The following is a 20,778-nucleotide window of genomic DNA, read 5'->3' as shown; positions in this document are numbered from 1 at the left end:
GATGAGGGCCATCTAATATTATACACCCTGGCAGGCGGGGTCGAGACACCAGCTTAACCCCTGGTAGCCGGTGATGTGGTACCCATAACATATCGCCTCTGAGCCTCACTTTCCTCTTAAGACAGGATTGGCAAGCGGCCTTTGGTTGGTGTTGTGTGTGAACAGTGGTGATGGTACCAGGCGGGTGGTCAGAAAGAGTAACTGCTGGAATAATAGTGACGGTAACAACGATCGTCAGGGAAATGTTGCCCCCAGGCACGGGGTGCTCCTTGCCATGGCGGGGCCTCTTCTAAGGCTGTATGCATACAGGGCTGAGAAGGCAGGCCCGTCCTCAGCAGAAGTGCCTGGTCAGGCACCTCTGGACTCTTGACACCTGATTCACATGCCCACTGCAAAGAAGAGAATAGGCCCCATGTTAGCTGCCATGGTGCCATCTCTGGCCATCGTCCACCTTTCTCTGAGCTCCAGAGTTCTGTGTCCAAGCCTTGGGGCTGATTCTCCAGACAACTCACAGTGCAGTACAAGAACATCAAGTCTGGACAGTGCCTTTCTCAAAAGACAAAGGTGGCCCTTCTTCCAGGCTGAGCCAGGTGCAAGATCAGACTTGTTAAGCAGAGCACACACCTATGGCTTATTAAGCAGTGCACCCCTCCCCATGCTTCTTTAGCCAGGTATGCATAATAGGGCCTAGAATGCCCAGCTCCGCATATTGGCCCTGATAGTCTGTGCCCAAAGTTATCAGGCTGGGATCTTCCTAAATCCCTTGGATATCAATGGAGACTGAAATTCAAAATTGCAATTTAGAAAGAGGAGCAAGATGCCGTGGACACAGGCTGGAGCCACCCTTCACTGCCTTACCCAGGGACAGAACAGGACACGGCATGGTCCCCTGTTCCTTGCCCGCTCTCAAACTCAGTCCTGAGCCTGGGATGGGATGCAACAGGCCCTGCATTTACTATTTGTTCTTGCCTAATTTCCCTGGCTAAAACCTCTAGTATAATGTAGACTAGTAAGAGAAGATATTTTTTTAAAATCTGTTACCTACTTCATGGCCTAGCATTTGTCTACCCAAGGATGTGTTCCCAGGACCCTTGAGATGAATATGTTCAGGTACTGCTGTTGGGTGGAGTGTCCTATATTGTATATTAGATCTAGTTTGTCTATAGTGCTGTTCAAATTCTGTTTCTTTGTTGATATTCTGTCCATTCTTGAAAGTAGAATATTGAAGTTTCCAATTACCATTGTTGCAGCGTCCATTTCTCCCTTGAATCTGTTTTTGCTTCATGGACTTTGATGCTCCATTGTTAGGCAAATATATGTTTGTAATTGTTACATCTTGATGGTTTTGACCCTTTTATTAATATATATTGTCCTTTTTTCTCTCTCATAATACTTTTTGGTCGTAAAGTCTGTTTTAATTTAAATATAGTCATACAGCTCTCCTTTGGTTACTGTTCTCAAGGAATATCTTTTTAAATCCTTTCACTTTCAACTTGTTTGTGTCTTCAAAACTAAAGTAACACTCTTTAGAGAGAACCCTGTTGGATTTTCTTCCTTTTATTTGGAGAGTTTAATTCATTTACATTTAATGTAATTACTGATAACAAAGGACTTACTGCTACTATTTTGCTATTTTTTTCCTATGTGTCATCTTTTACGGTCCTCACCTCCTCGATTACTGACTTCTCTTTTGTTAAATGTATAATGTCTCTCATATTCTTTTAATCATCTTGTTCTTTCCTTTACTGTATATTTTGGGGGTTATTTTCTTAGTTGTCGCCTTGGGGATTACATCTTAATGTATGTTCATCTAGTTTGGATTAATACAAACAGTATACAGAAACTTTTATTATTTTTTTATTGAAGTATAGTTGATGAACAATATTATGTACATTGCTGCTGTTCACTTGTATGTCGTGTCTGGCTCTTTGTGGCCGCGTGGACTGCAGTGTGCCAGGCGCCCCGTCCTCCAGCATCTCCCATGGTTTGCTCAAATTCTCGTCCATCGAGTTGGTGATGCTCATACAACTTATTATATAAGTTAAAGGTATGCAATACAGTCATTCACAATTTTGAAAGGTTATTCTCTATTGACAGTTATGAAATGTTGGCTGTATTCCCCGTGTTGTACAATGTATTCTTGAGCCTGTCTTCCATCAAAGCCTGTCTTACATCATACCCCCACTCCTATTTTGCCCCTCCCCTCCCCCTACTGGTAACCACTAGTTTATCCTCTGTATCTGTGAGTCTGCTTCTTTTTATTATACTTGCTAGTTTGCTGTATTTTTTTAGATTCCGCATATAAGTGCTATTATACAGTATTTGTCTTTCTCTGTCTGACATATTTCGCATAGCGCAATGCCCTCCAAGTCCATCCATGCTGTTGCAGATGGCAAAATTGTATTCTTTTTTATGGCTGAGTAGTATGCAGTTGCATCTATACACCACATCTTCACATTCATCTGTTGAGCAAAAGCTTTGTCTTCTTCATCATCATTCCCTACAGCTTTATATATTGTGTGCTCATCAATCAACACAGGTTCATCGTTTTTATGATGTTATTTTTTTAAATCAGATGAGAGAAAAAGAAAAGTTGCAAAGAAAAATGCACTGATTCTCTCAAGTATTTCCTATACCGTTACTTTTACTGGTGTTCTTTATCTCCATGTGGCTCTGAATCACTGTCTAATATCTTTTCATTTCAGCCTGAAGGACTCCTTTTAACATTTCTTATAGGGCAGGTCTGCTAGCAATTAACTGTCTCAATTTTTGTTTATCTGAGAATCTGTTAAGTGCTCTTTCACATTGAAGAACAATTTTGCCAACTGTTGAATTTTGGGTTGACAGTTTTTCACGGAGCCCTTTGAATACGTTGTTGTGCTACAGGCAAAATTGAGGCAGCGTGTGTGCACCAGCCCCTCACCAGGTCAGAGGTGTATACCTCTCGATTTGAAACAGATGAGAATGAAGCCAAGGTTGGGAGGAAAGAAGTGTTTGCCAGAGTGGGAGGGCCTCATCCAGCAGTGCCTTTGGGGTGAGCTGCGAGTGCTGTCAGTCCCGGAGACATGACAATAGGCTGTAGAAAACTAGAGTCGTGGTCTGGAAGGATGGCCTGCGGTTTCCAGTCTGAGACATCCAGTGATTAGCTTGGTGGTGTAACTGGGGAAATAAGGAAGAAAACGCCATCCGTGAGAGAACAGACAATTGGGAGATCATGTCATCTGGCTGAGTTAGGAAAACCAGGAAGTGAGAGAGGAGAGGCATGTGAAGGCAGGCTGAGAGGCTTGATGTAGTCGTCAGTTAGAATTCCGTGTGTTGCAAGTCACAGGAAGACAGCCTAAGCCAGCTACAGCCAGAAAAGGGAATTTATCCAAAATGTATCAGAGATGTACAAAGTCCTTCGCAAGCTGGAGAACCAGGCTTGGAAAAGAGCCCAAAATGACGGTGGCTCCAGGGAGCATAAGAATGAGATGCACCAGACCGTCTTCCCGAAGGGGTGGCGTGGTGGGGACATCTCACCTTGTTAGAAGGCACCAGGCTCACAGCAGGACGTCGTCACTGCTCCCTGTCCTGGGAAGGCCCTTTACCCGTCCCTCCGTCTTTTCATAACATGCTCGAGATCAGACCAGACCCAGGCAGGACCATCTGATGGGCTGAGCCTACATCACACGGGCACAGCCAGCTGCCTACAGGGCCGGAGCAGACCACAGCGGGAGGTGGGGGTGGGGCAGGCGAGAGGGAGTCAGTCCAAAACAGGAAGGCCTGACTGGGTCAGCTTAGAGAAGAGAACCAACGAGAGGAAGAGGGATTAAAGATGCAAAAGGAGGGGAGATGTTTGGAGGAGCAGGTGAAGGTTGTGTGCCCAGGGGGAGGGGCTGGTCAGGCGCAGCAGGAACCTGGACTTTGTGGAAGGATGTGAGCTGGGCGAGAAGGTGCCTGGGAAATTTCCATCCTTTCCGTCTGCTCCAGTCCCTGCCATTCCACAGCGGGCAGGTGTTCTCGCGAGGGAGAAGACTTGTTTCTCAATAATGCAAAGCTGACTCGAGTAGTGATTCATCATGTTCTTTGGGGGAGGGGAAATCATTTCAGACCTAATTCCTTGTTGGACCTGGGTAAGGACAGAGGCTGCCATTGGAACCTGGGCTGGCTGATGCTGGCGGGAAGCCCACCTCTAGGTCCCCCATCCTCTGCTGGAGGGGAAGGGTGACAGCTCCTCGGAGACTCAGTACATGTTCCCAGGACCCAGAAACCCACCAACGAAGTATCATTTCCCTCTTTCCTCTCAGCCTCTGACTACCAGAAGCAGGAACTCAGCAGGGGGACCCTGCCTGGCCCAAAGTGTCGGGCCCAGGGGGCTGCGGGCCCTCCTGCCACTTCCTACAGGGCCCCTGGGGGACTCCACCTGCTCCCGGCAGGGCTGGTCCCACTGTTGGCCCTGCACAGCCTCTAGTGGAAGCTTCTTCCCTTCTGAGGAAACCACAGTGAGACGTCGCAGCCGAATAAAACTTTATCTGAGAGCCGACTAGCTAGATGGAGCAGAGAGTCTTAGGTGAGTAGAATCAGTTTTAACCCAGTTTTTACAGAGGCCTAAAATGAGGCCTGCCAGGTTCATAGGACCCCATCAGGTACACACAGCTGAGCTACTCAGCAGACTCTTCAAGAAAAGACTTGCTCCCCCAGCTGCAAGGGGTGGGGTCAGCTGACACCGCCAGCTGTTGACTCTTTTAAGGTCAACCTCAGGTTTTGAGCCAACTTCATGTCCTTCTTGGGTGGCCCCCAGCCAACAGCTCCACAAAGGCAGTGGTAGCCAAGGTCACCCTGCTTTTTGAGAAGGCCCCCAGCCAGTGACAGCAGCACATGGGCGGAACCACCTCCACCCAAGGCTAGCCCCTCTTCTGGGCCATCTGCCTCAGAGCCCCAGGTGGGCTGGCAGAAACTGCTGTGGCTCAGACCCGCCTCTCCCTCCCCGCTCCTGCCTCCGTCCCTTCGCTGAACAAGTGTTCATCCCTCATAAAACTCTCAGCCCTGCCTCTGCCCCTGGAGAACCCAGCCAGGGTGCCACTCCCCCATCCTCTCGGCGCTAAGCCCCCTGCACATCAGCTGTCTGGCCTCCAGCTGCTACAAAGAGAAAGGTGATGGGTGGCCAGTGGTACAGCGGAGGTTCAAACCAAAGGTTACGTTCTCTGAACCAGCTCATTTAGTTACCCTTAAGCCACCTTTCCCCCTGATCCAAGGCTGCAGGACTCAAGCAAACATCCCCAAGGCTACGGGTCACAAGTAAAGCCTTTCCAAGCAAAGCCTCTGTATTCTGGTCTGAATGCTCTTACTGGCCCAGCGTATCTGGTGATTTTCCAGTGCTCAACCCTGGATTCTGCCTTTGTCCTTCTGACTTTCTGCCCAGGATCCCAGGATACCAAAGACTCAGAAAAGTAAGAGTCCAGGGCTCTAGACCCGTTCTGATGGGCCTGGGCTGCGTATGACAGAGTGTGTACCATAGACTGTAGTGAGTGGACAAGACTGAAATTAAAAGCCAAGCTGCACATCTGGAGGAGGCGTTGAGCCAAAGGACAGAGACGGACTTCAGGCCAAAGGCAACAGGACTAAGGTCAGGAACAGCGGGCCAAGAGAGGGGCCCTGCCCTCCTCCCTTGGGGACACAGCAACTTGCGGAACCCAAGTGCCCAAACGTGAAGCTAAGGCCAGCAAGTTAAGGCCACCACTGTAGGAGAAGGTTCACCTCAGATGAATCCCTCACGATTTTGTGATTAAAAAATCTAGGGAAAAAAATCTACAAAGAATATCTCAAAGACCACGTACTACAAGCTTTATTTCTAGTTTACATTTAAATTCTAGACTATAATATTTAAATTATGGGTTAATTTTTAAATTATGGGTCATTGTTGTTCAGTTGCTCAGTCGTGTCTGACCCCTTGCAACCCCATGGACTGCAACACGGCAGGCTTTCCTGTCCACCACCAACTCCTGGAGCTTGCTCAAACTCATGTCCATCGAGTTGGTGATGCCATGGTCCAACCATCTCAATTTCTGTCATCCCCTTCTCCTCCTGCCCTCAATCTTTCCCAGCATCAGGGTCTTTTCAAATGAGTCAGCTCTTCACATCAGGTGGCCAAAATATTAGAGTTTCAGCTTCAACAGCAGTTCTTCCAATGAACACTCAGGACTGATCTCCTTTAGGACTAACTGGTTTGATCTCCTTGCAGTCCTAGGGACTCTCAAGAGTCTTCTCCAACACCACAGTTCAAAAGCATCAATTCTTCAGTGCTCAGCCTTTTTTGTGGTCTAACTCTTAACCTCCATACATGACTACTGGAAAAACCATAGCTTTGACTAGACGGACCTTTGTCAGCAAAGTAATGTCTCTGCTTTTTAATTAGCTGTCTAGGTTTGTCATAGCTTTTCTTCCAAGGAGCAAGCATCTTTTAATTTCATGGCTGCAGTCACCATCTGCAGTGATTTTGGAATCCAAGAAAGCAAAGTCTGTCACTGTTTCCACTGTTTCCGCATCTATTTGCCATGAAGTGATGGTACTGGATACCATGATCTTCTTTTTTTAAATGTTGAGTTTTAAGCCAGCTTTTTCACTCTCCTCTTTCACCTCCATCAAGAGGCTCTTTACTTTCTCTTCGTTTTCTGCCTTAAGGGTGGTGTCATCTGCATTTCTGAGGTTATTGATATTTCCCCCAGCAATCTTGATTCCAGCTTGTAGATTGATTGATTCTAGCATTTCTCATGATGTACTCTGCATATAAGTTAAATAACTAGGGTGACAATATATATACACCCTTGATGTACTCCTTTCCCAATTTGGAACCAGTCTGTTGTTCCATGTCAGGTTCTAACTGTTGCTTCGTAACCTGCATACAGGTTTCTCAGGAGGCAGGTAAGGTGGCCTGGTATTCCCAACTCTTTAAGAATTTTCCACAGTTTGTTGTGATCCACATAGTCAAAGGCTTTAGTGTAGTCGATGAAGCAGAAATAGATGTTTTTCTGGAATTCTCTTGCTTTTTTTATGATCCAGCAGATGTTGGCAATTTTATGGGTAATAAATGTGAGAATTTAAATTTTATATTTGTAAATTATGGGTAAGGGCTTAATGGGGTCTCACAAGAGAACTTTTAGAAGGTTCATGTGGCCTCAGTGGGGGTGATAAGGGAGATATAAGAGGTTCAGAACTCTAGGCATGAGGCTCTGATAGGCAGGTGATATTGAAACAGGGTCTAAAAGGATGCATCAAAATCTAGGCGGTGAAGAAAGACAGGCAGAATGTTTATTTGGTGGGACGGGCAGGTGTGGTAATGAAGAGGACTGACTAAGCGATGGCTCTTCTGAGATGTCTGAGATGGTTCTGGTGACAGTGGGGACCAGGCTCACTCAGTCACTTAGGGACCCAGACTATGGGGCTCTGCCCTCTTTTACATGGAGCTTCCGAGGTGGTCCCAGAAAAGGGAGACACACTTGGAGGAATGTTGAGGGGAGGAGTTTTGTGGGCCAGACATCTAACTGGCCACAGTTCATCTGCCCGTGAACAGTGACTGGCGCCCAGCCACACCAAACTGCAAGACAGCTGGGAAATCTGGAGCACCTGGGTGTGCCCAGGACAAAGGGGAGAACAGTCTGGGTGGAGAGAAAGCGCCCTCTGCCCACAGTGGGGAGTCGACAGTGACTGGGGCATTCAGAGCAAACTTGGTAGAGGATGATCAGAGCTGTACTGCTGCTGCTGCTAAGTCGCTTCAGTCGTCAAATGTCTAACAACTGGCTCTCCGGAAGGAAAAGAAATGTAAGCCCTGATTTTGTCAAACAGTAATCAATATTGAGGCTGAAAAGAACAAAGAACTTTATTTGGGGATCTTATGAATTGCAGTTTGAGCAACACATATTCCAAAGAGTATTTCAGGGAAGAGCAAAAACAGGAGCTTATAACGGCAAAGGCCATGAAGCTATGTTCTGACACTGAAAAAGAAATATTTGTCCCTGAGAAATAGGCTGTCATGGACCATAAGAGGGTAAGGCTCTGGCATGTGTCTCGGATGTCTTCCTCAGAACAATATGTAGCATTTGCTGATTTTCTTGGCGTAAATACTCCCGCCACCATTAGCTTCTAACTACCAGCATACCGTCATGATCGGTGAACAGGGAGTTGGGAAGAGATGTGTAGTAGCAGCTCAGTATGCAGCTGAATTAGAATTCTTCAGAGAAACAGAACCATATGCGTAATACATACATACCTCAAGGACATATGACGTGTTTGATTAGATGTATATACAGTGGCCTTCCTCAACTTACAATGGTGTTATGTCCCAGTAAACCCATCGTTAAGTAAAAAAATGCATTCAATACACCTAACCCACCAAATATCATGGCTAAGCCTAGCCTATCTTATACATGCCCAGAACATTTAGATTAGCCTACAGTTGGGCAAAAATCATCTAATACAAATCCTGTTTTAGAATAAATAGTTACATAGCTCATGTAATTTGTTGAATACTGTACTGAAAGTGAAAAAACAGAATGCTTATATGGGTCTAGAATGCCTGGAAATGTATCTATTCTAAGTTCCTGGCCATGATCACCTGGCCGACTGGGAGCTGCAGGTCCACTGCCCAGCATCATGAGAGAGTACCATCTGGTGTGTGGTTAGCCCAGGAAAAGATGAAATTCAAAAATCTGAAGTACAGTTTTCTACTGAAAGCATATTGCTTTCACACTATCACAAAATCTAAAAATCATAAGTTGAACCATCATAAGTCAGGGACTGTCTGTATATATCAAGAGATTTGTAACGAGGAATTGGCCCACACAATTATGGAGGCTGAGTTCCAAGATCTGTTGTTGGCAAGCTGGAGACACAGGAGACCCGAGGTAGTTCTAGTTCGAAGGCAGGAAAATACTAGTGTTGCAGCTCGAGGTCTTCAGGCCAGAAGATTTCCCTTCTACTCATGGGAGAGTCAGCCTTTCTTTTCTTCTTGAGCCCCCAACTGACTGGATGAGTCCAGCCACCTCCAAAAGGGCAATGTGCTTTATTTCATCTAGATTCAAATGTTAGTTTTGTCCAGAAACACCTCACAGACACACCCAGAATAATATGTGACAGTCAAGACGACTGGGCCAATAATATGTGGCCCAGTCAAGACGACATAAAAATCAGCCATCACAATAGTCTCTTCACCATGCAGATAGGATAGGATAGGATACAGATAGGATAGGGAGAAATAATCCTAAGAAGGGGAGTTGTTCAACAATAGGGAAATGTTGTCAGTAGTTAGAAAGTCATGTCTGTTGAGTAGGTATTACCTTTGTGTTTAAAATAGTTTATTTAATTGTAACTTTAATTTATAATACAATTTCTAATGATGTCTGTGTTAAAATTACAAAATTCCTAAAAATTCAACAATCTGCTCTCAGGGCTGTTGGGACCCGCTGGCTGGTCCAGCACATCACTGAGATGGACAGATGTGGTGTGCTAGGGAGACAGAGCTTCAGCCGCCTGGCGGCAGAGACTGAGTGTGCCCTCAACTGGGAGTCTGGGGACACTGCGTCCGGTGAGCACCGAGCAGGCCTCTCAGACTCAGGGCTCTCCTATCTATGTGGCGTCTTGGTATAGATTAGAGAAAGGCTTGCCCTTGTCACCATGCCAGAACACGCAACTTTGCCAGCAGAGCCCAAACCCAGGCCTGCTCCCCCTTCTGTTGACACTCTTGCGCAGTGTACAGCTTACATAGCGGTGACTGTAGCTCTGCGTGGAATGGGGCTGTCTCACGTTAGGCCTTGAGACAGAGGCCCATTGCCACTTTCTAACTGAGAGAGTGGTTAACAAATGTGCCCTTCCCTCAGAAGAAGCCTCCCTGTGGCGCGAGCAGGCAAAGACTGTTTCTGGAGGCTTTGGGCTCATGGATATGCAATTATCTAATAAAGCAGTGGTTCTCAACCCTGGCCACACATTAAATCATCAGAGGAGCTTTTACACTTCCCAAAGACGAGTGTCCACGCCAGATGAGTTAAACCGGAACTGATGGGGTGAAACGCGGAAACTGGTTTTCAGAAAGCCCCGCTGCACAGCTAAGGCTGAGAACCAGTGACTTGGAGCTCTCCTGGCTCCGGGCCAATGATGTTGCTGGGTGATCGTCCCACCAAGAGGTGTGCATTTCTGCCGAAGCCTTCTGGACACTTCTGCCCTCCCAGTCCTTTCCACTCGCCTTGCAGTGCCCAGAGGTGCCTGACCCAGAGGAGCCCCTTAGAAAACGCAGAAATGATGCAGGACAGGGAACCAGCAAAGACGCAAGGACCACTGCTGGGAGGCACAGCGCTGTAAGGACGTGGGTAAGGGGGCAGTCTCTCTGCCTCTCCTCCTAACTGAGGCCTGTATTTCTCCTTGGCCTCAGCTTACTGCCTGTGTAACAGGAGTGGAGCGGTCCCTTCAGATAAAAACTTACTCAGGAGGCCCTGCTCTTGTCCTCACCTCACCCCTTCTCCCAGTGGTCTCAGAGGGAACTGGAGGGCTCCCAGGGTCCTGCGGTGTAAAGTTTGTAAACTTCAGGAAGGAGAGGGTGCTAAGGTCCCTTCCAGCTGGAACACATGGATCCCTTCATCCAAAGGAGTGTGGTCTGAGGACAGAGAGGAAGGAGCTACCTAGCCCCCGTCCCGCACCCCCGCCACCATCATTCTCTGGCGCAGAGTTCAGATTAGCTCTGCCCTTTTCCCAGCTTTGCTTCTGGACTTGAGCTTAGAGCCTCTGTGCTTTTGCCCAATTACAACACAGATCCCCAGAAAAGCAGGCGGGTAAGCTCAGCAGCTAAATATCATCCAGGGAAAGAGCTGCACAGAAAAACTGCCTGGGAGTAGTTTCGTAACCAAAACAAGTGTGAGTGGACCCAAACTAAGCCTTTGGGGCATTTTTCCTGCCTCTGGTTTGGAGGAAGTGGTCCAGGCTGCATTACTCACAGGCTTTCGTGATTGCTCAAGACGTTGTTACTGGCCACGGGACCTCCTTCTGTGACACTGATGTCAACCTGAGACGTTCCAGCCCTGTATCCTTCCCTCTCCTGCTGGATGGCCTCTGTCCCACCCTGATTTGACCCTTTCCTGCCCCAAAGAAACAGGAGGGCAAGTCTGGCGTTCAGTGGTGTTTCTCAGATCTGCCCGTCAAGCCAGCATTCCTCATGAGGTTCCTGGCCTGAGTCCTACCTGAGGCTCAGGGCTTGTTGCGCAGGAGGGGCACTGGGCAGTCTGTGGCACACAGATATGAGCCGTGAGGAAGTGCGTGTTGGCGCCCCTTCTGGAGGTAGAATCAAGACAGTTTGGGAGACTTGCTTAGAATGATCAGACTTGTGTGACCGGAAACACACCCCAGAGAACAGGAAGTGGGAGCACGCAGGAGCAGGGACCAAGCATGCAGATGGTCGTGTGCGGCGTTACAGGAGAGGCCACAGAGGGAGTACTGGCCAGTATCATAAACGGCCTTGGATATCATAGCAAGCTTACGTGTGCTTATTCATCCCTTCTGAGGAGCATCTGAGGGTCAGAATAAGTGACTAGATGCTGAGTAAGACAGCCCTGTCTCTGGGGATACTCCCTCTCCTTCACCCTGGGGACTTGACTCGCCACATCCTGGTGAGTCCTTAACCTCTCCCATCCTTCCCTCCTCTCCACAGTCCATATCCTGTCCTCTCCCGCATGGACGACTGCAGTGGGCCCCCAGTGGACCCCCCAGCCTCGGGATCCTCTTCCCTTCCAGCTACTCGGTCCACTGTTTGGGGATCAGTGGATATAGGGGCACTGTGAGGATTAGGGTGGGAGCACGGCCCATCAAAGCGGAGGGGCCCTGTTCAAAGCCCTCACCATCTACCTACCAAGAGGATATCACACAGTACCCAGGCCCAGAGAACCCAGCCCAAGTGCCTGACAGGGCCCCTTGGGGGGGGTGGTTCAGGGGCACAAAGGCTGGTCCTTACCATCCAGCAAATTCACTGAGGGCTCTCAAGCCAGGAGCGTTCACGAGAAATGATTGGAATCAGGGTACTTAGATTGGCACCATAGAAAGGGAGGAGCTATAGAGACAGGGTCGGTTCAGGCCCAGCCCTGACAAGACCGTGTGACTCTGGGCAAGATACATAACATTTCCGCGCCTTATTTGCTCCGACTGAAGAACTGTGACAAAGGCCTCCCTGCCTCAGGGACTCTGAGAATTGAAACAAATACAGAGTATAAAGCTCCAACCTCAAGGACACATAGTAGGTGCCTACTAAATGACAACAATGACTGTGACTGCATTTCTCGGGCAAGTTTTAGGATCTTGAGCCTGAACCTTCCCAAAGCCCCACTTCACATGCTTTAGAACTCTGCTAGTATTAACCTGAGACAGGGCAGCTGGCAGAGATTCACTGCTCAGTGAACAGTCTTTAGCAAGATCCGGAATATCCCCTGGAGAAGGAAATGGCGACCCACTCCAGTCTTCTTGCCTGAAGAATCCCGTGGACAGAGGAGCCTGGCAGGCTGCAGTCCATGAGGTTGCAAAGAGTCAGACGTGACTTTGGAGACTTAGCACTAATTACTTACTCTATGTGGGCCCTAATCTAAGTGTTTCACAGGATTCTTACTCCTTTCACCCTATTTAAGTAGGAAAAGAAGTTAACATCTCTAACCGGCTTTGCTGGGTGAGTCCCCTGGGACTCTGAATATGCCAAGGCTGTGCCTCTTTCGAAGACACACCTGTCTTTTCACAGCTGGAACTGTGACCTCATAGACAGCCTCCTAGTCCCTCTTGGCAGGAAGCATGGGCAGAGCAGGTCCCCAAGGACAGACCGCTCCCCCACCCCCGGCCTTCTCAGTGCGTGCTGACCGGGGACCCAGGGCGGCCAGAGTCCGTGCATTTCCTGCGGCCTCTCGGAATCCCTAGCCGGCGGCGCGCACTTCGACGAGCCCTCCCCACGCAGAGGGCGGATCCGATCCCGGAGCCCGCCCGCCCTCTGGGGCCGTCGGTCCAGCTGGGACCGCGCGCTCCGCCTGGCTCCTCCCGCCCCGCCCTCCCCGCGCCTCCGCCCGGACCGCGCGCCCGCTCCGCTCGCGGATGGGCAGTGCCGCGTGCTCCCCGGCCAGGCGCAGGGACAGCCAGGCCGCCCCGCCCGGGCCCAGTGATTGATCAGAAACGGTTACTGAGCCTCTTAATGGTTTGCATGGATGGGAATTAATTATAAGATGGATAAATAATGCATTGAGGTTTACGTTGTCCAAGGCAAGCCGTCGGTCCGGAGCCGGGAGAGGCAGCCGAGGGAGCCTCGCTGGTGACGCCAGCGGCCGTGGGGGCCGGAGCGGGGCATGGTGGGCAGCTGGGCGAGAGGAAGAGAAAAGGGGAGCGGATGACAGCATGATCAGCCCAGCAATCCCGTCCAAGTGGCGGCAGGAAGATGCTGAGCCCAAAGATCAGGCAAGCCAGGAGGGGTAAGTCCGACTTCCTGCGGCCGATCTGGGCAGTGTGCTGAGTCTGTTGGCAGATGGGTGCGGATACTCGGCTGGCTGCATGCTGCGGTCACATGGGGCGGGCGTTCTGGAGGCATCTTGGTGACAGACAGCCCCTAATAGGGAGGCTCCTGGGGTCTGTGGGGGTCAGACCTGATACTGTCAGAGGGAGATGGCCAATTTAGTGCCCCGGTGGGTGTGCAGGTTTCAGCCCACATTCCACGTTTTATAGAGTCCCTGGTTGCTCAAAGTGATGAGGTGACAACTTTGGAAAAACTTCATTTATTTATTTATTACTAGAAGGGAAATGCTGAATGCTCAAGATCTACCCTAGTTGTCAAGGCAAAAGTAGATGTCACTAGGAAAGGCAATGCCCTGACTTCTCCAGACAGCCAGGTCCCACCACAGCTGGGCTGCAGAAAGCAACTCCTCAGGCAGGCAGGCAGGCAGGGGCTCTGTCCCGGAGAACTCCCAGAAAGCAGCAGGGCCTGGAGTTGCTGGTGTTGGGGGAGCGGATCCAGAGATAAGTAAGGGACGCAGGTGAGCCTTGCAGGGGTCATCCACAGCACTGGGCTAGCACCCCAGCCAGCTTGTGGCCCTGCAGAATGGCCTGGGGCCTCAGGACAGGTCTTGGAGCTCAGAACAGCATCTGCCTGGACAGCAACTTCTTGGCCAGTGCAAGTGTTATTTTAGATGACAGCATCTGTGTTTTAAGAAAAATAGAATGTGTCTTTCCATGTGGCCCGCGTTTGTGGAGGGCTGAGCCCTCCTCGTGAGTAAGGAGCATGAGGAGAGTGGCTTGGAAGTGGGTGGAGCTTCTGCCCAGGGAACTTGGAACCAGTACTTGCCTCACCCAGTGTTTGCATATCGGAGGCAGGGATCCTCTGGGCTCTCCTGAGCTCACAGGCACACACCCGTCTCATTAGCACACTGCAGGCATTTGGATGACTTTCCTGGGCAGGCTGGCCCTCTAGAGCATAGTTAGAGCCATCAGGATCCCTCCATGGGATGCTTGGAATGGGCTGTCACCTGTGGGCCCCAGTGGGCAAAGGAGGGCTGTGCATGGCTCTGCTCAGGGGTAGGGGTACAGCCCGGTAACAATGCAACAGGTGGGCCAGGCCAGCCCCCCTAAGGAGCTTGGGTCTCCTCTCCCATTCCTGGCATGCTGGCCACACATGGCTATTGTGCATTTGACATGTGATTAATCCAAAGTGAGAAAAATATGCAGAAGATTTTGATGACTTGGGGGAAAAAGAATGTAAAAGATCTCAATGATTATTTTACATTGATCACCTGATGAAGTGATAATACTTTGGATATATTGGGTTAAATAAAATATTGATTGGAATTCAGTCCACCTGTTTTTTCTCTTACTAGCTTTTCATGCTGTTCCCAGAACATCTATAATTGCATATGTGGCTGACCTTATGTTTCTGTTGGATGGGGCTGGTTTAGAAAAAAACCAGTGTTTTGCGAACAGCTCTCAGGAAGCCTACCTTTGACATCTGTCTTCCTAGAAACATTTGTTCTGGGTCAGTGGTTCTCAACCAGGGGCTCTTTTGCCCTCTGGGGGACATTTGTTGATGTCTAGAGACATTCTGGTTGTTCCAACTAAGGGATGCTACTGGCATCCAGTAGATATAGGCCAGGGATGCTGCTGAGCATCCTGCAATGCAGAGGACAGTTCCCACAACAAAGAATTCTCAGGCTGAGATACCAGATGATATTATCTTGTAGTGTATGTTAAAAGATAGACTTTATGGTACTATATATCAGATATGTATAAGATAACCACTCACCCATAAAAAATCAGCTTCCCTGGTGGCTCACCTGGTAAAGAATCCACCTACAATGTGGGATACCTGGGTCCAAACCCTGGGTTGGAAAGATCCCATGGAGAAGGGAACAGCTCCAGTATTCTGGTCTGGGGAATTCCATGGATTGTATAGTCCATGGGATCACAAAGAGTCAGACACGACTGAGCGACTTTCACTCACTACCCATAGAAACAGATGATCATAAACCATGACAAGAGGCGTTCTAAGGGCATAAGAGCATATACTACAAATGAAGCTTTCAGAGGAACCAAGTGGTGCCTGCGCTGTGAGCTGAAGAATGGTGGGGCTACCTAGGCAAGGATGGTGGAGGGAGGAAGCCACATTGCAGGCAGGGATTGGCAGTGCCTGTGCTGGTTGGGGGGGGAGGGCTGTGCACAGGGTCAACAGGCTGGGGCTGGAGACCAGGTGAAGAGTCAGAGCACGCAGGGACATTTCTGGTGGAATACAGACCAAAATTATATATGCATGCTTCTAAGAAATTGGGCTCTGGTATAAGGAAGAACTTCCCTCAAAATTCATCCCCCTTGGCATCTTTTAGGAGTCGGGCAGGCTTCATGTCATAAACCCTGCCAGCCTACAGGATACAAATCACAGCCCCTGAGAGCCACACACTGCCTTGTCCAGGCTGCTCCAGGCGATACATATGCCAGACAGGCTTCCAGATTGCACCACTACCTGGTTACAAAGAGTTGATGGAAACGATCTGGGGTCACTTTCTAGGATAGTTAAGAAAACCAGCCCAGGTCAACTGGGCTCAGAAGCCTTGGCTGCTCTGCAATGGGGGCTTCCCAGGAAACCTTCCCCCAGGTTATATTAGCTGTTAACTTCCTGGTAGGTCCCCATCCAGGCCAGCTCTGATACTGCTGCAGAGAGCGCCATCACCCTAAAATGCCCTTGTGTCTCTATCCCAGGGAGGAGGAGCTGTCAGGATTGAGAACCTCCCAGGAAAAACCCTACTCTCACTTTGCTGCTTGCCAAGTTGCTTCAGTTATGTCCAGCTCTTTGCAACCCTATGGAGTGTAGCCCACCAGGCTCCTCTGTCCATGGGATTCTCCAGGCAGAAACACTGGGGTAGGTTGCCATGCCCTCCTCCAGGGGATCTTCCCGACCCAAGGATTGAACCTGGGTCTCTTATGTCTCCTGTGTTGGCAGGCGGGTTCTTTACCACTAGTACCACCTGGTACTTACCCACATATAAAACTAAGTTTGTTCAATAATTGGAGTTCTATTTCTAAGAAGTAGTTAGAGGCAGGTGAGGCAGGTGTTCACACACACAGAAGAGGACAGCGATAATTTTAAAAAGTAGGGAGACATCCAGACCAGCAGGAAATGTCTCAAAAAGAGCCTGTAAATTCAAACAGTGTGCTTGCTTTTAAGTACATCATATAATTCAGACTGATTCAGGAAAGTGGTCCAGATCGGTTGGTACCAGCTCACATTGGCCATCAATACCGTGATTCTAGCCTGCCAGGGCCTGCTTAGGACCAGCTCAGACTCACCCTAGCTTATCCCAGCCTGTGGAAGCCAGACGAGGCCATTTGGACCCAGGTGCGGTTGGCCCTACCTCTCTTAGCTCCTGCCTATCTCCTAGGGTCCTGTTCGGGGAGCCTTTCCTGATGCCATGCCTGGCAAGCTCTGACTCCACTGAGATTTGTTGCCGTGTTTCCAGAGTGGGAATGGAAGAGACAGTCACCCCACCTCTGCCAGTTTTCCTGGAAGAAAAACAGGATAAACTTGCTAAAAATCCATGAATTTATCACAGATACAGTGGAGCAAGTCACAAACGCATATGTTCCGTGACACTGTAAAAATTGCCTTTTATTTTTTTTGAGATAGATAACAGAAATGCAAGATAGGCACCCTCTCCCTGTGAGTTTTCCAGAGTGAGGGAAGGCAGCGGAGCCCCAGGCTATAGCCTCATGCCCACCACCAGACTCTGGGAGTGCTGTGCCCTCTGCGCACCCCCACTCATAGAGCCCCCAGGAGGTGGTCAGAACAAAGCTGCAGAATCCTTGCCCCTGATGCTGCCCCAGCTCCCTGGGATTGCTCCCTTTCCTGAAATCCCACTGACACAGGGCCTGCTTCTTCAAAGATTTTTCTGTGCCCATTAGCACTGTCCCAAATAAAGATTCACTGATTTGGTCTTGCCCTGTTTCACAAGGATAAGGTATGAGAGGCAGCTGTGTCACCTGCCTCCCAGAGAGCTCTTGGCTCTGCCTGTCTCACTCGGCCTCCTGTTATTGTCCTCTCCAGCCGTCATCATTTCTAACCTGTGGCAGCAATACTCTGCCTCACCCCCACCCACTCCCATCCATTCTCCACTCCAAAGCCAGAGCCATCTTTCCAAACTTAAATCCACAGTGTACCCACCACCAGCCTCCTCCTCCAGCCCCAGCTTACAGGAAGACCTCTCCTATAGTCTAGCCACTGGCCTAGCCTCCAGCCTCCTCTCCCTCTCCAGGCTCCAGCCACACTGGGAAGAATCCCATTCCCCAGCGTCTTCCATGGGCCTCCTACCACAGGGCCAGAGCACACCCTGTTTCCCCAGCTGGAATGCCTCCTTCTCTCTGTCTGTCTGTCTGTCTCTGTCCCGCCCCCCCCACCACACACACACACACACGCACTTCTTAGCTCCTGTTCTCGCTCCAGTTCTCTGCTCGAGTGTCGCCAGCCAAGTGCTCCTGCAACCCCAGTCTGAACCGGGTCCTCTGCTCTGGGCTCTCCTTTCCTTTGTAGCGCTTGCCTTGAGTTATAGTTGTACACTCCTCAGTGTGACTATTTGGTGAATAACTGTCACCCCACTAGACTGCACTCCAGGAGAGCAGGGCCCATTTCTGTGTTTCGATACCATTATACACCAAGGCCAGGCGTCTGGTAGGTACGCAATACATATATGGTGAATAAATGAATGTATGGGTAGATGAGTGAGGGAGTGAATTAATAGCAGAGAAAGCATTAGCCTAGGAGGCTGAAGCACTGTCTCTGGACCTAACTGGTCCAGGTCCTTAGGAAAATCAGCCCTCCTTTGATTGATTTATATGTTGCAAATATTTTCCCAATTTGTTGCTTGCCGTTAATTTTTATATCAGGATCTTTTTTCCCCAGATGTATGTATGTTTTTAATTATCATGTCATCAGTCTATCAATATTTCCTTTTAGAGTTTCTGCCTTTGTTTAAAATATTTAAAAATAAAATTGATGTTGCTATTAAGGAGGCTCCTTCTTTTAAAGGAAATCATTAGCCTGATGAGCACAGCTCCAGCAGCTTGAGCCGTCTTCCTTCGAAGGAGTATCAGTGTCTTAGAAGCCGTGATGAATGTGCAGAGCCTGGTCAATACTTTGGGGATGGAGGGAAAAGGCTCTGTGAGTGAGATGAAGTACTTTCACTGGCCTTATTTTTCTTGATTTTCCCTGAAGAAAACAAACCTACATTTATTGTGTGCCTTCCGTGCTCCAGGCATTTTTATTGTACTTATTTAATTCTCATGACTATACTATGATGAAGCACCATTATTCCCATTTTAACAGATGTGGAAGGAGAATTGTAGGTAGCCTGCCAACAAGTGTTGGAATTCATGTCTATCCAGTGCCGAGGCATATGCCCTCTCCCTAACCCAATGCAGAGATTCACACTATCCAAACACCACTGCAGGTGGCCCTGCATGTTCCCAGGAGAGCTATAAATTCTTTGAGTAATGAAATGCGGTGTGATTTTTAAGAAGATTCCCACTACCTATGAATACATGGAAAGTAGATGCAAACAACTGTTAGAATATTTAAGGTTGAATTATTGATACGTAGTTGAATACTAAGCAAATTAAAAGGCAAGGCAATTATGAACTCCAGGGAAAACAAAAAATGGTTCATGAAACATTATAGTATACTGCATAGCTCAACTGGGAGTAGCAATTACATAGTACTAACAATGCAAATTCTTCACATTGATCAAACTAAAAATACACTGTAACTGCGCTAGGAGGATGGAGTGGGTGCTCACATGTGATGGGGTGGGAGAGTGAAATAAATGAAATCCCCATCTTCCATAGTTAGAGTCAATAGGTAGTATTTAAAATGGAAAAAATATCAAGAAATTATTTGGCACAAAAACAGACCATAAATCAATGGAGCAAAATAGAGAACCCAGAAATAAACCCATGCATGTGTGGTCAATCAATTCACAACAAAGGAGCCAGCAATATACAATGGGCAGTATACGAGACGGACAGTCTCTTCAATAAATGGCGTTGGGCAAACTGGACCGTCACAAGCAAAAGAATGAAACTGGACCCTTAGCTCTCACCATACACAAAAGCCAGCTCAAAAGTCCTGAACATGAAAACTTGAAACCATAAAACTCCTAGAAGGAAACGTATGGGGCCATCTCTTTGCCATCCGTGGTGACATCATTTTTCAGATTAGACACAAAGAGCAAAGGGGGCAAAAGCAAAATAAACAAAGGGGGCTGCATCAAACTAAAAGCTTTGTTAGAAAAGGCAAAAACCCATAACATGGAAAAGAAACCTACAGAATAGGAGAAAATACCTGCAAATCATAGACCCAGTAGGGGGCTAATTTCCAAAACATACAAAGAACTCCTGCAACTCAATAGCAAACAAAACAAAACAAAACAAAACAGACTGAAACATGGGAAGAAGAACTGAATAGACATTTTTGCAAAGAATATATACCAATGGGCGAGGGTTACATGAAAAGATGCCCACAGCACTAATCATCAGGGAAATGCAGATAAAAAGCCACGTTGAGATGTCACCTCACAACTGTTAGAATGGCTATTATCCAAAGACAAGAGGTGACGATATTGGCAAGAATGTGAAGAAAAGGGAGCTGTGGTATACTGAATGTAAATTGGTGCAGTCACTACGGAAAACAGTACAGTGGTTCCTCAAAAAATTAAAAATAGAGCCACCATATGACCCAGCAATTCTATTTCTGGGTTTGTATCTAAAAGAAATGAATATAGGATCTCAAGAGATATCTGCATTCCCTTGTGGCAGGATTTCCTTCTCTTTCCTCCTGCCTCTCCTCGCAGATACCAGCTGATGGGAAAACTGAGTTCTCCCCATGGAAGATGCCCAGAGCATATAACCAGCGCTCTTAAACACTTAGGGTCTAAGGCACTATAGATGCTGGGCTCCAGGAGCTCCAGGCAGCACTTCTGTCCCCGCAGAACTGAAGACTTGGCCGTGAACTTCATGTTTGCAGGTGGGAATAAATGATTTATTTGCAAGACAGGCCTGAGCAGGATTAGACCTAGGCTGGGAGGGCTGCCTTCAGCTCCCCTCAACCAAGACAGCCAGGGACCTGCCCTGACTGCTGAAATCATCAACAGCCTCAATGATTACTTAACCAAGGGTGGAGAGCATATTGATCTAAGCTAATGGCCCATAGGCAGGCAGAAATGAAATTTATAATCAATACTAAATTACATCAACTCCACGGATCTCCAG

At 48.4% G+C, this 20,778-nt stretch overlaps 1 protein-coding gene and 1 long non-coding RNA gene across 7 annotated transcripts in view; one reads left to right on the top strand and one right to left on the bottom strand.

The window, feature by feature from the left end:
* The window catches only part of ARHGAP22 (Rho GTPase activating protein 22), a 192,379-nt gene that overhangs the window by 21,944 nt on the left and 149,657 nt on the right, over positions 1–20,778 (top strand). Inside the window, exon 1 of one of the 6 annotated variants that reach the window (XM_012105513.4) lies at positions 13,090–13,454. The exons of the other annotated variants lie outside the window; for them this stretch is intronic. Coding sequence (XP_011960903.3) covers positions 13,421–13,454 — 34 coding nt within the window. The 5' untranslated portion in view covers positions 13,090–13,420. Of the gene's footprint in view, positions 1–13,089; positions 13,455–20,778 lie in introns of those variants that run through there. 6 annotated transcript variants of the gene reach the window in all.
* On the bottom strand, positions 1,836–3,957 carry LOC132658666 (uncharacterized). Its single transcript, XR_009598591.1, has 2 exons — positions 3,520–3,957; positions 1,836–3,159 (listed from the first exon to the last, which is right to left on the bottom strand). It is a non-coding gene; the product is annotated as an uncharacterized LOC132658666 (long non-coding RNA).

The sequence above is a fragment of the Ovis aries genome, chromosome 25 (genome assembly GCF_016772045.2).
Source record: "Ovis aries strain OAR_USU_Benz2616 breed Rambouillet chromosome 25, ARS-UI_Ramb_v3.0, whole genome shotgun sequence".
Classification (NCBI taxonomy): Eukaryota; Metazoa; Chordata; class Mammalia; order Artiodactyla; family Bovidae; genus Ovis; species Ovis aries.
This window is presented reverse-complemented; position numbering and strand designations above follow the sequence as displayed.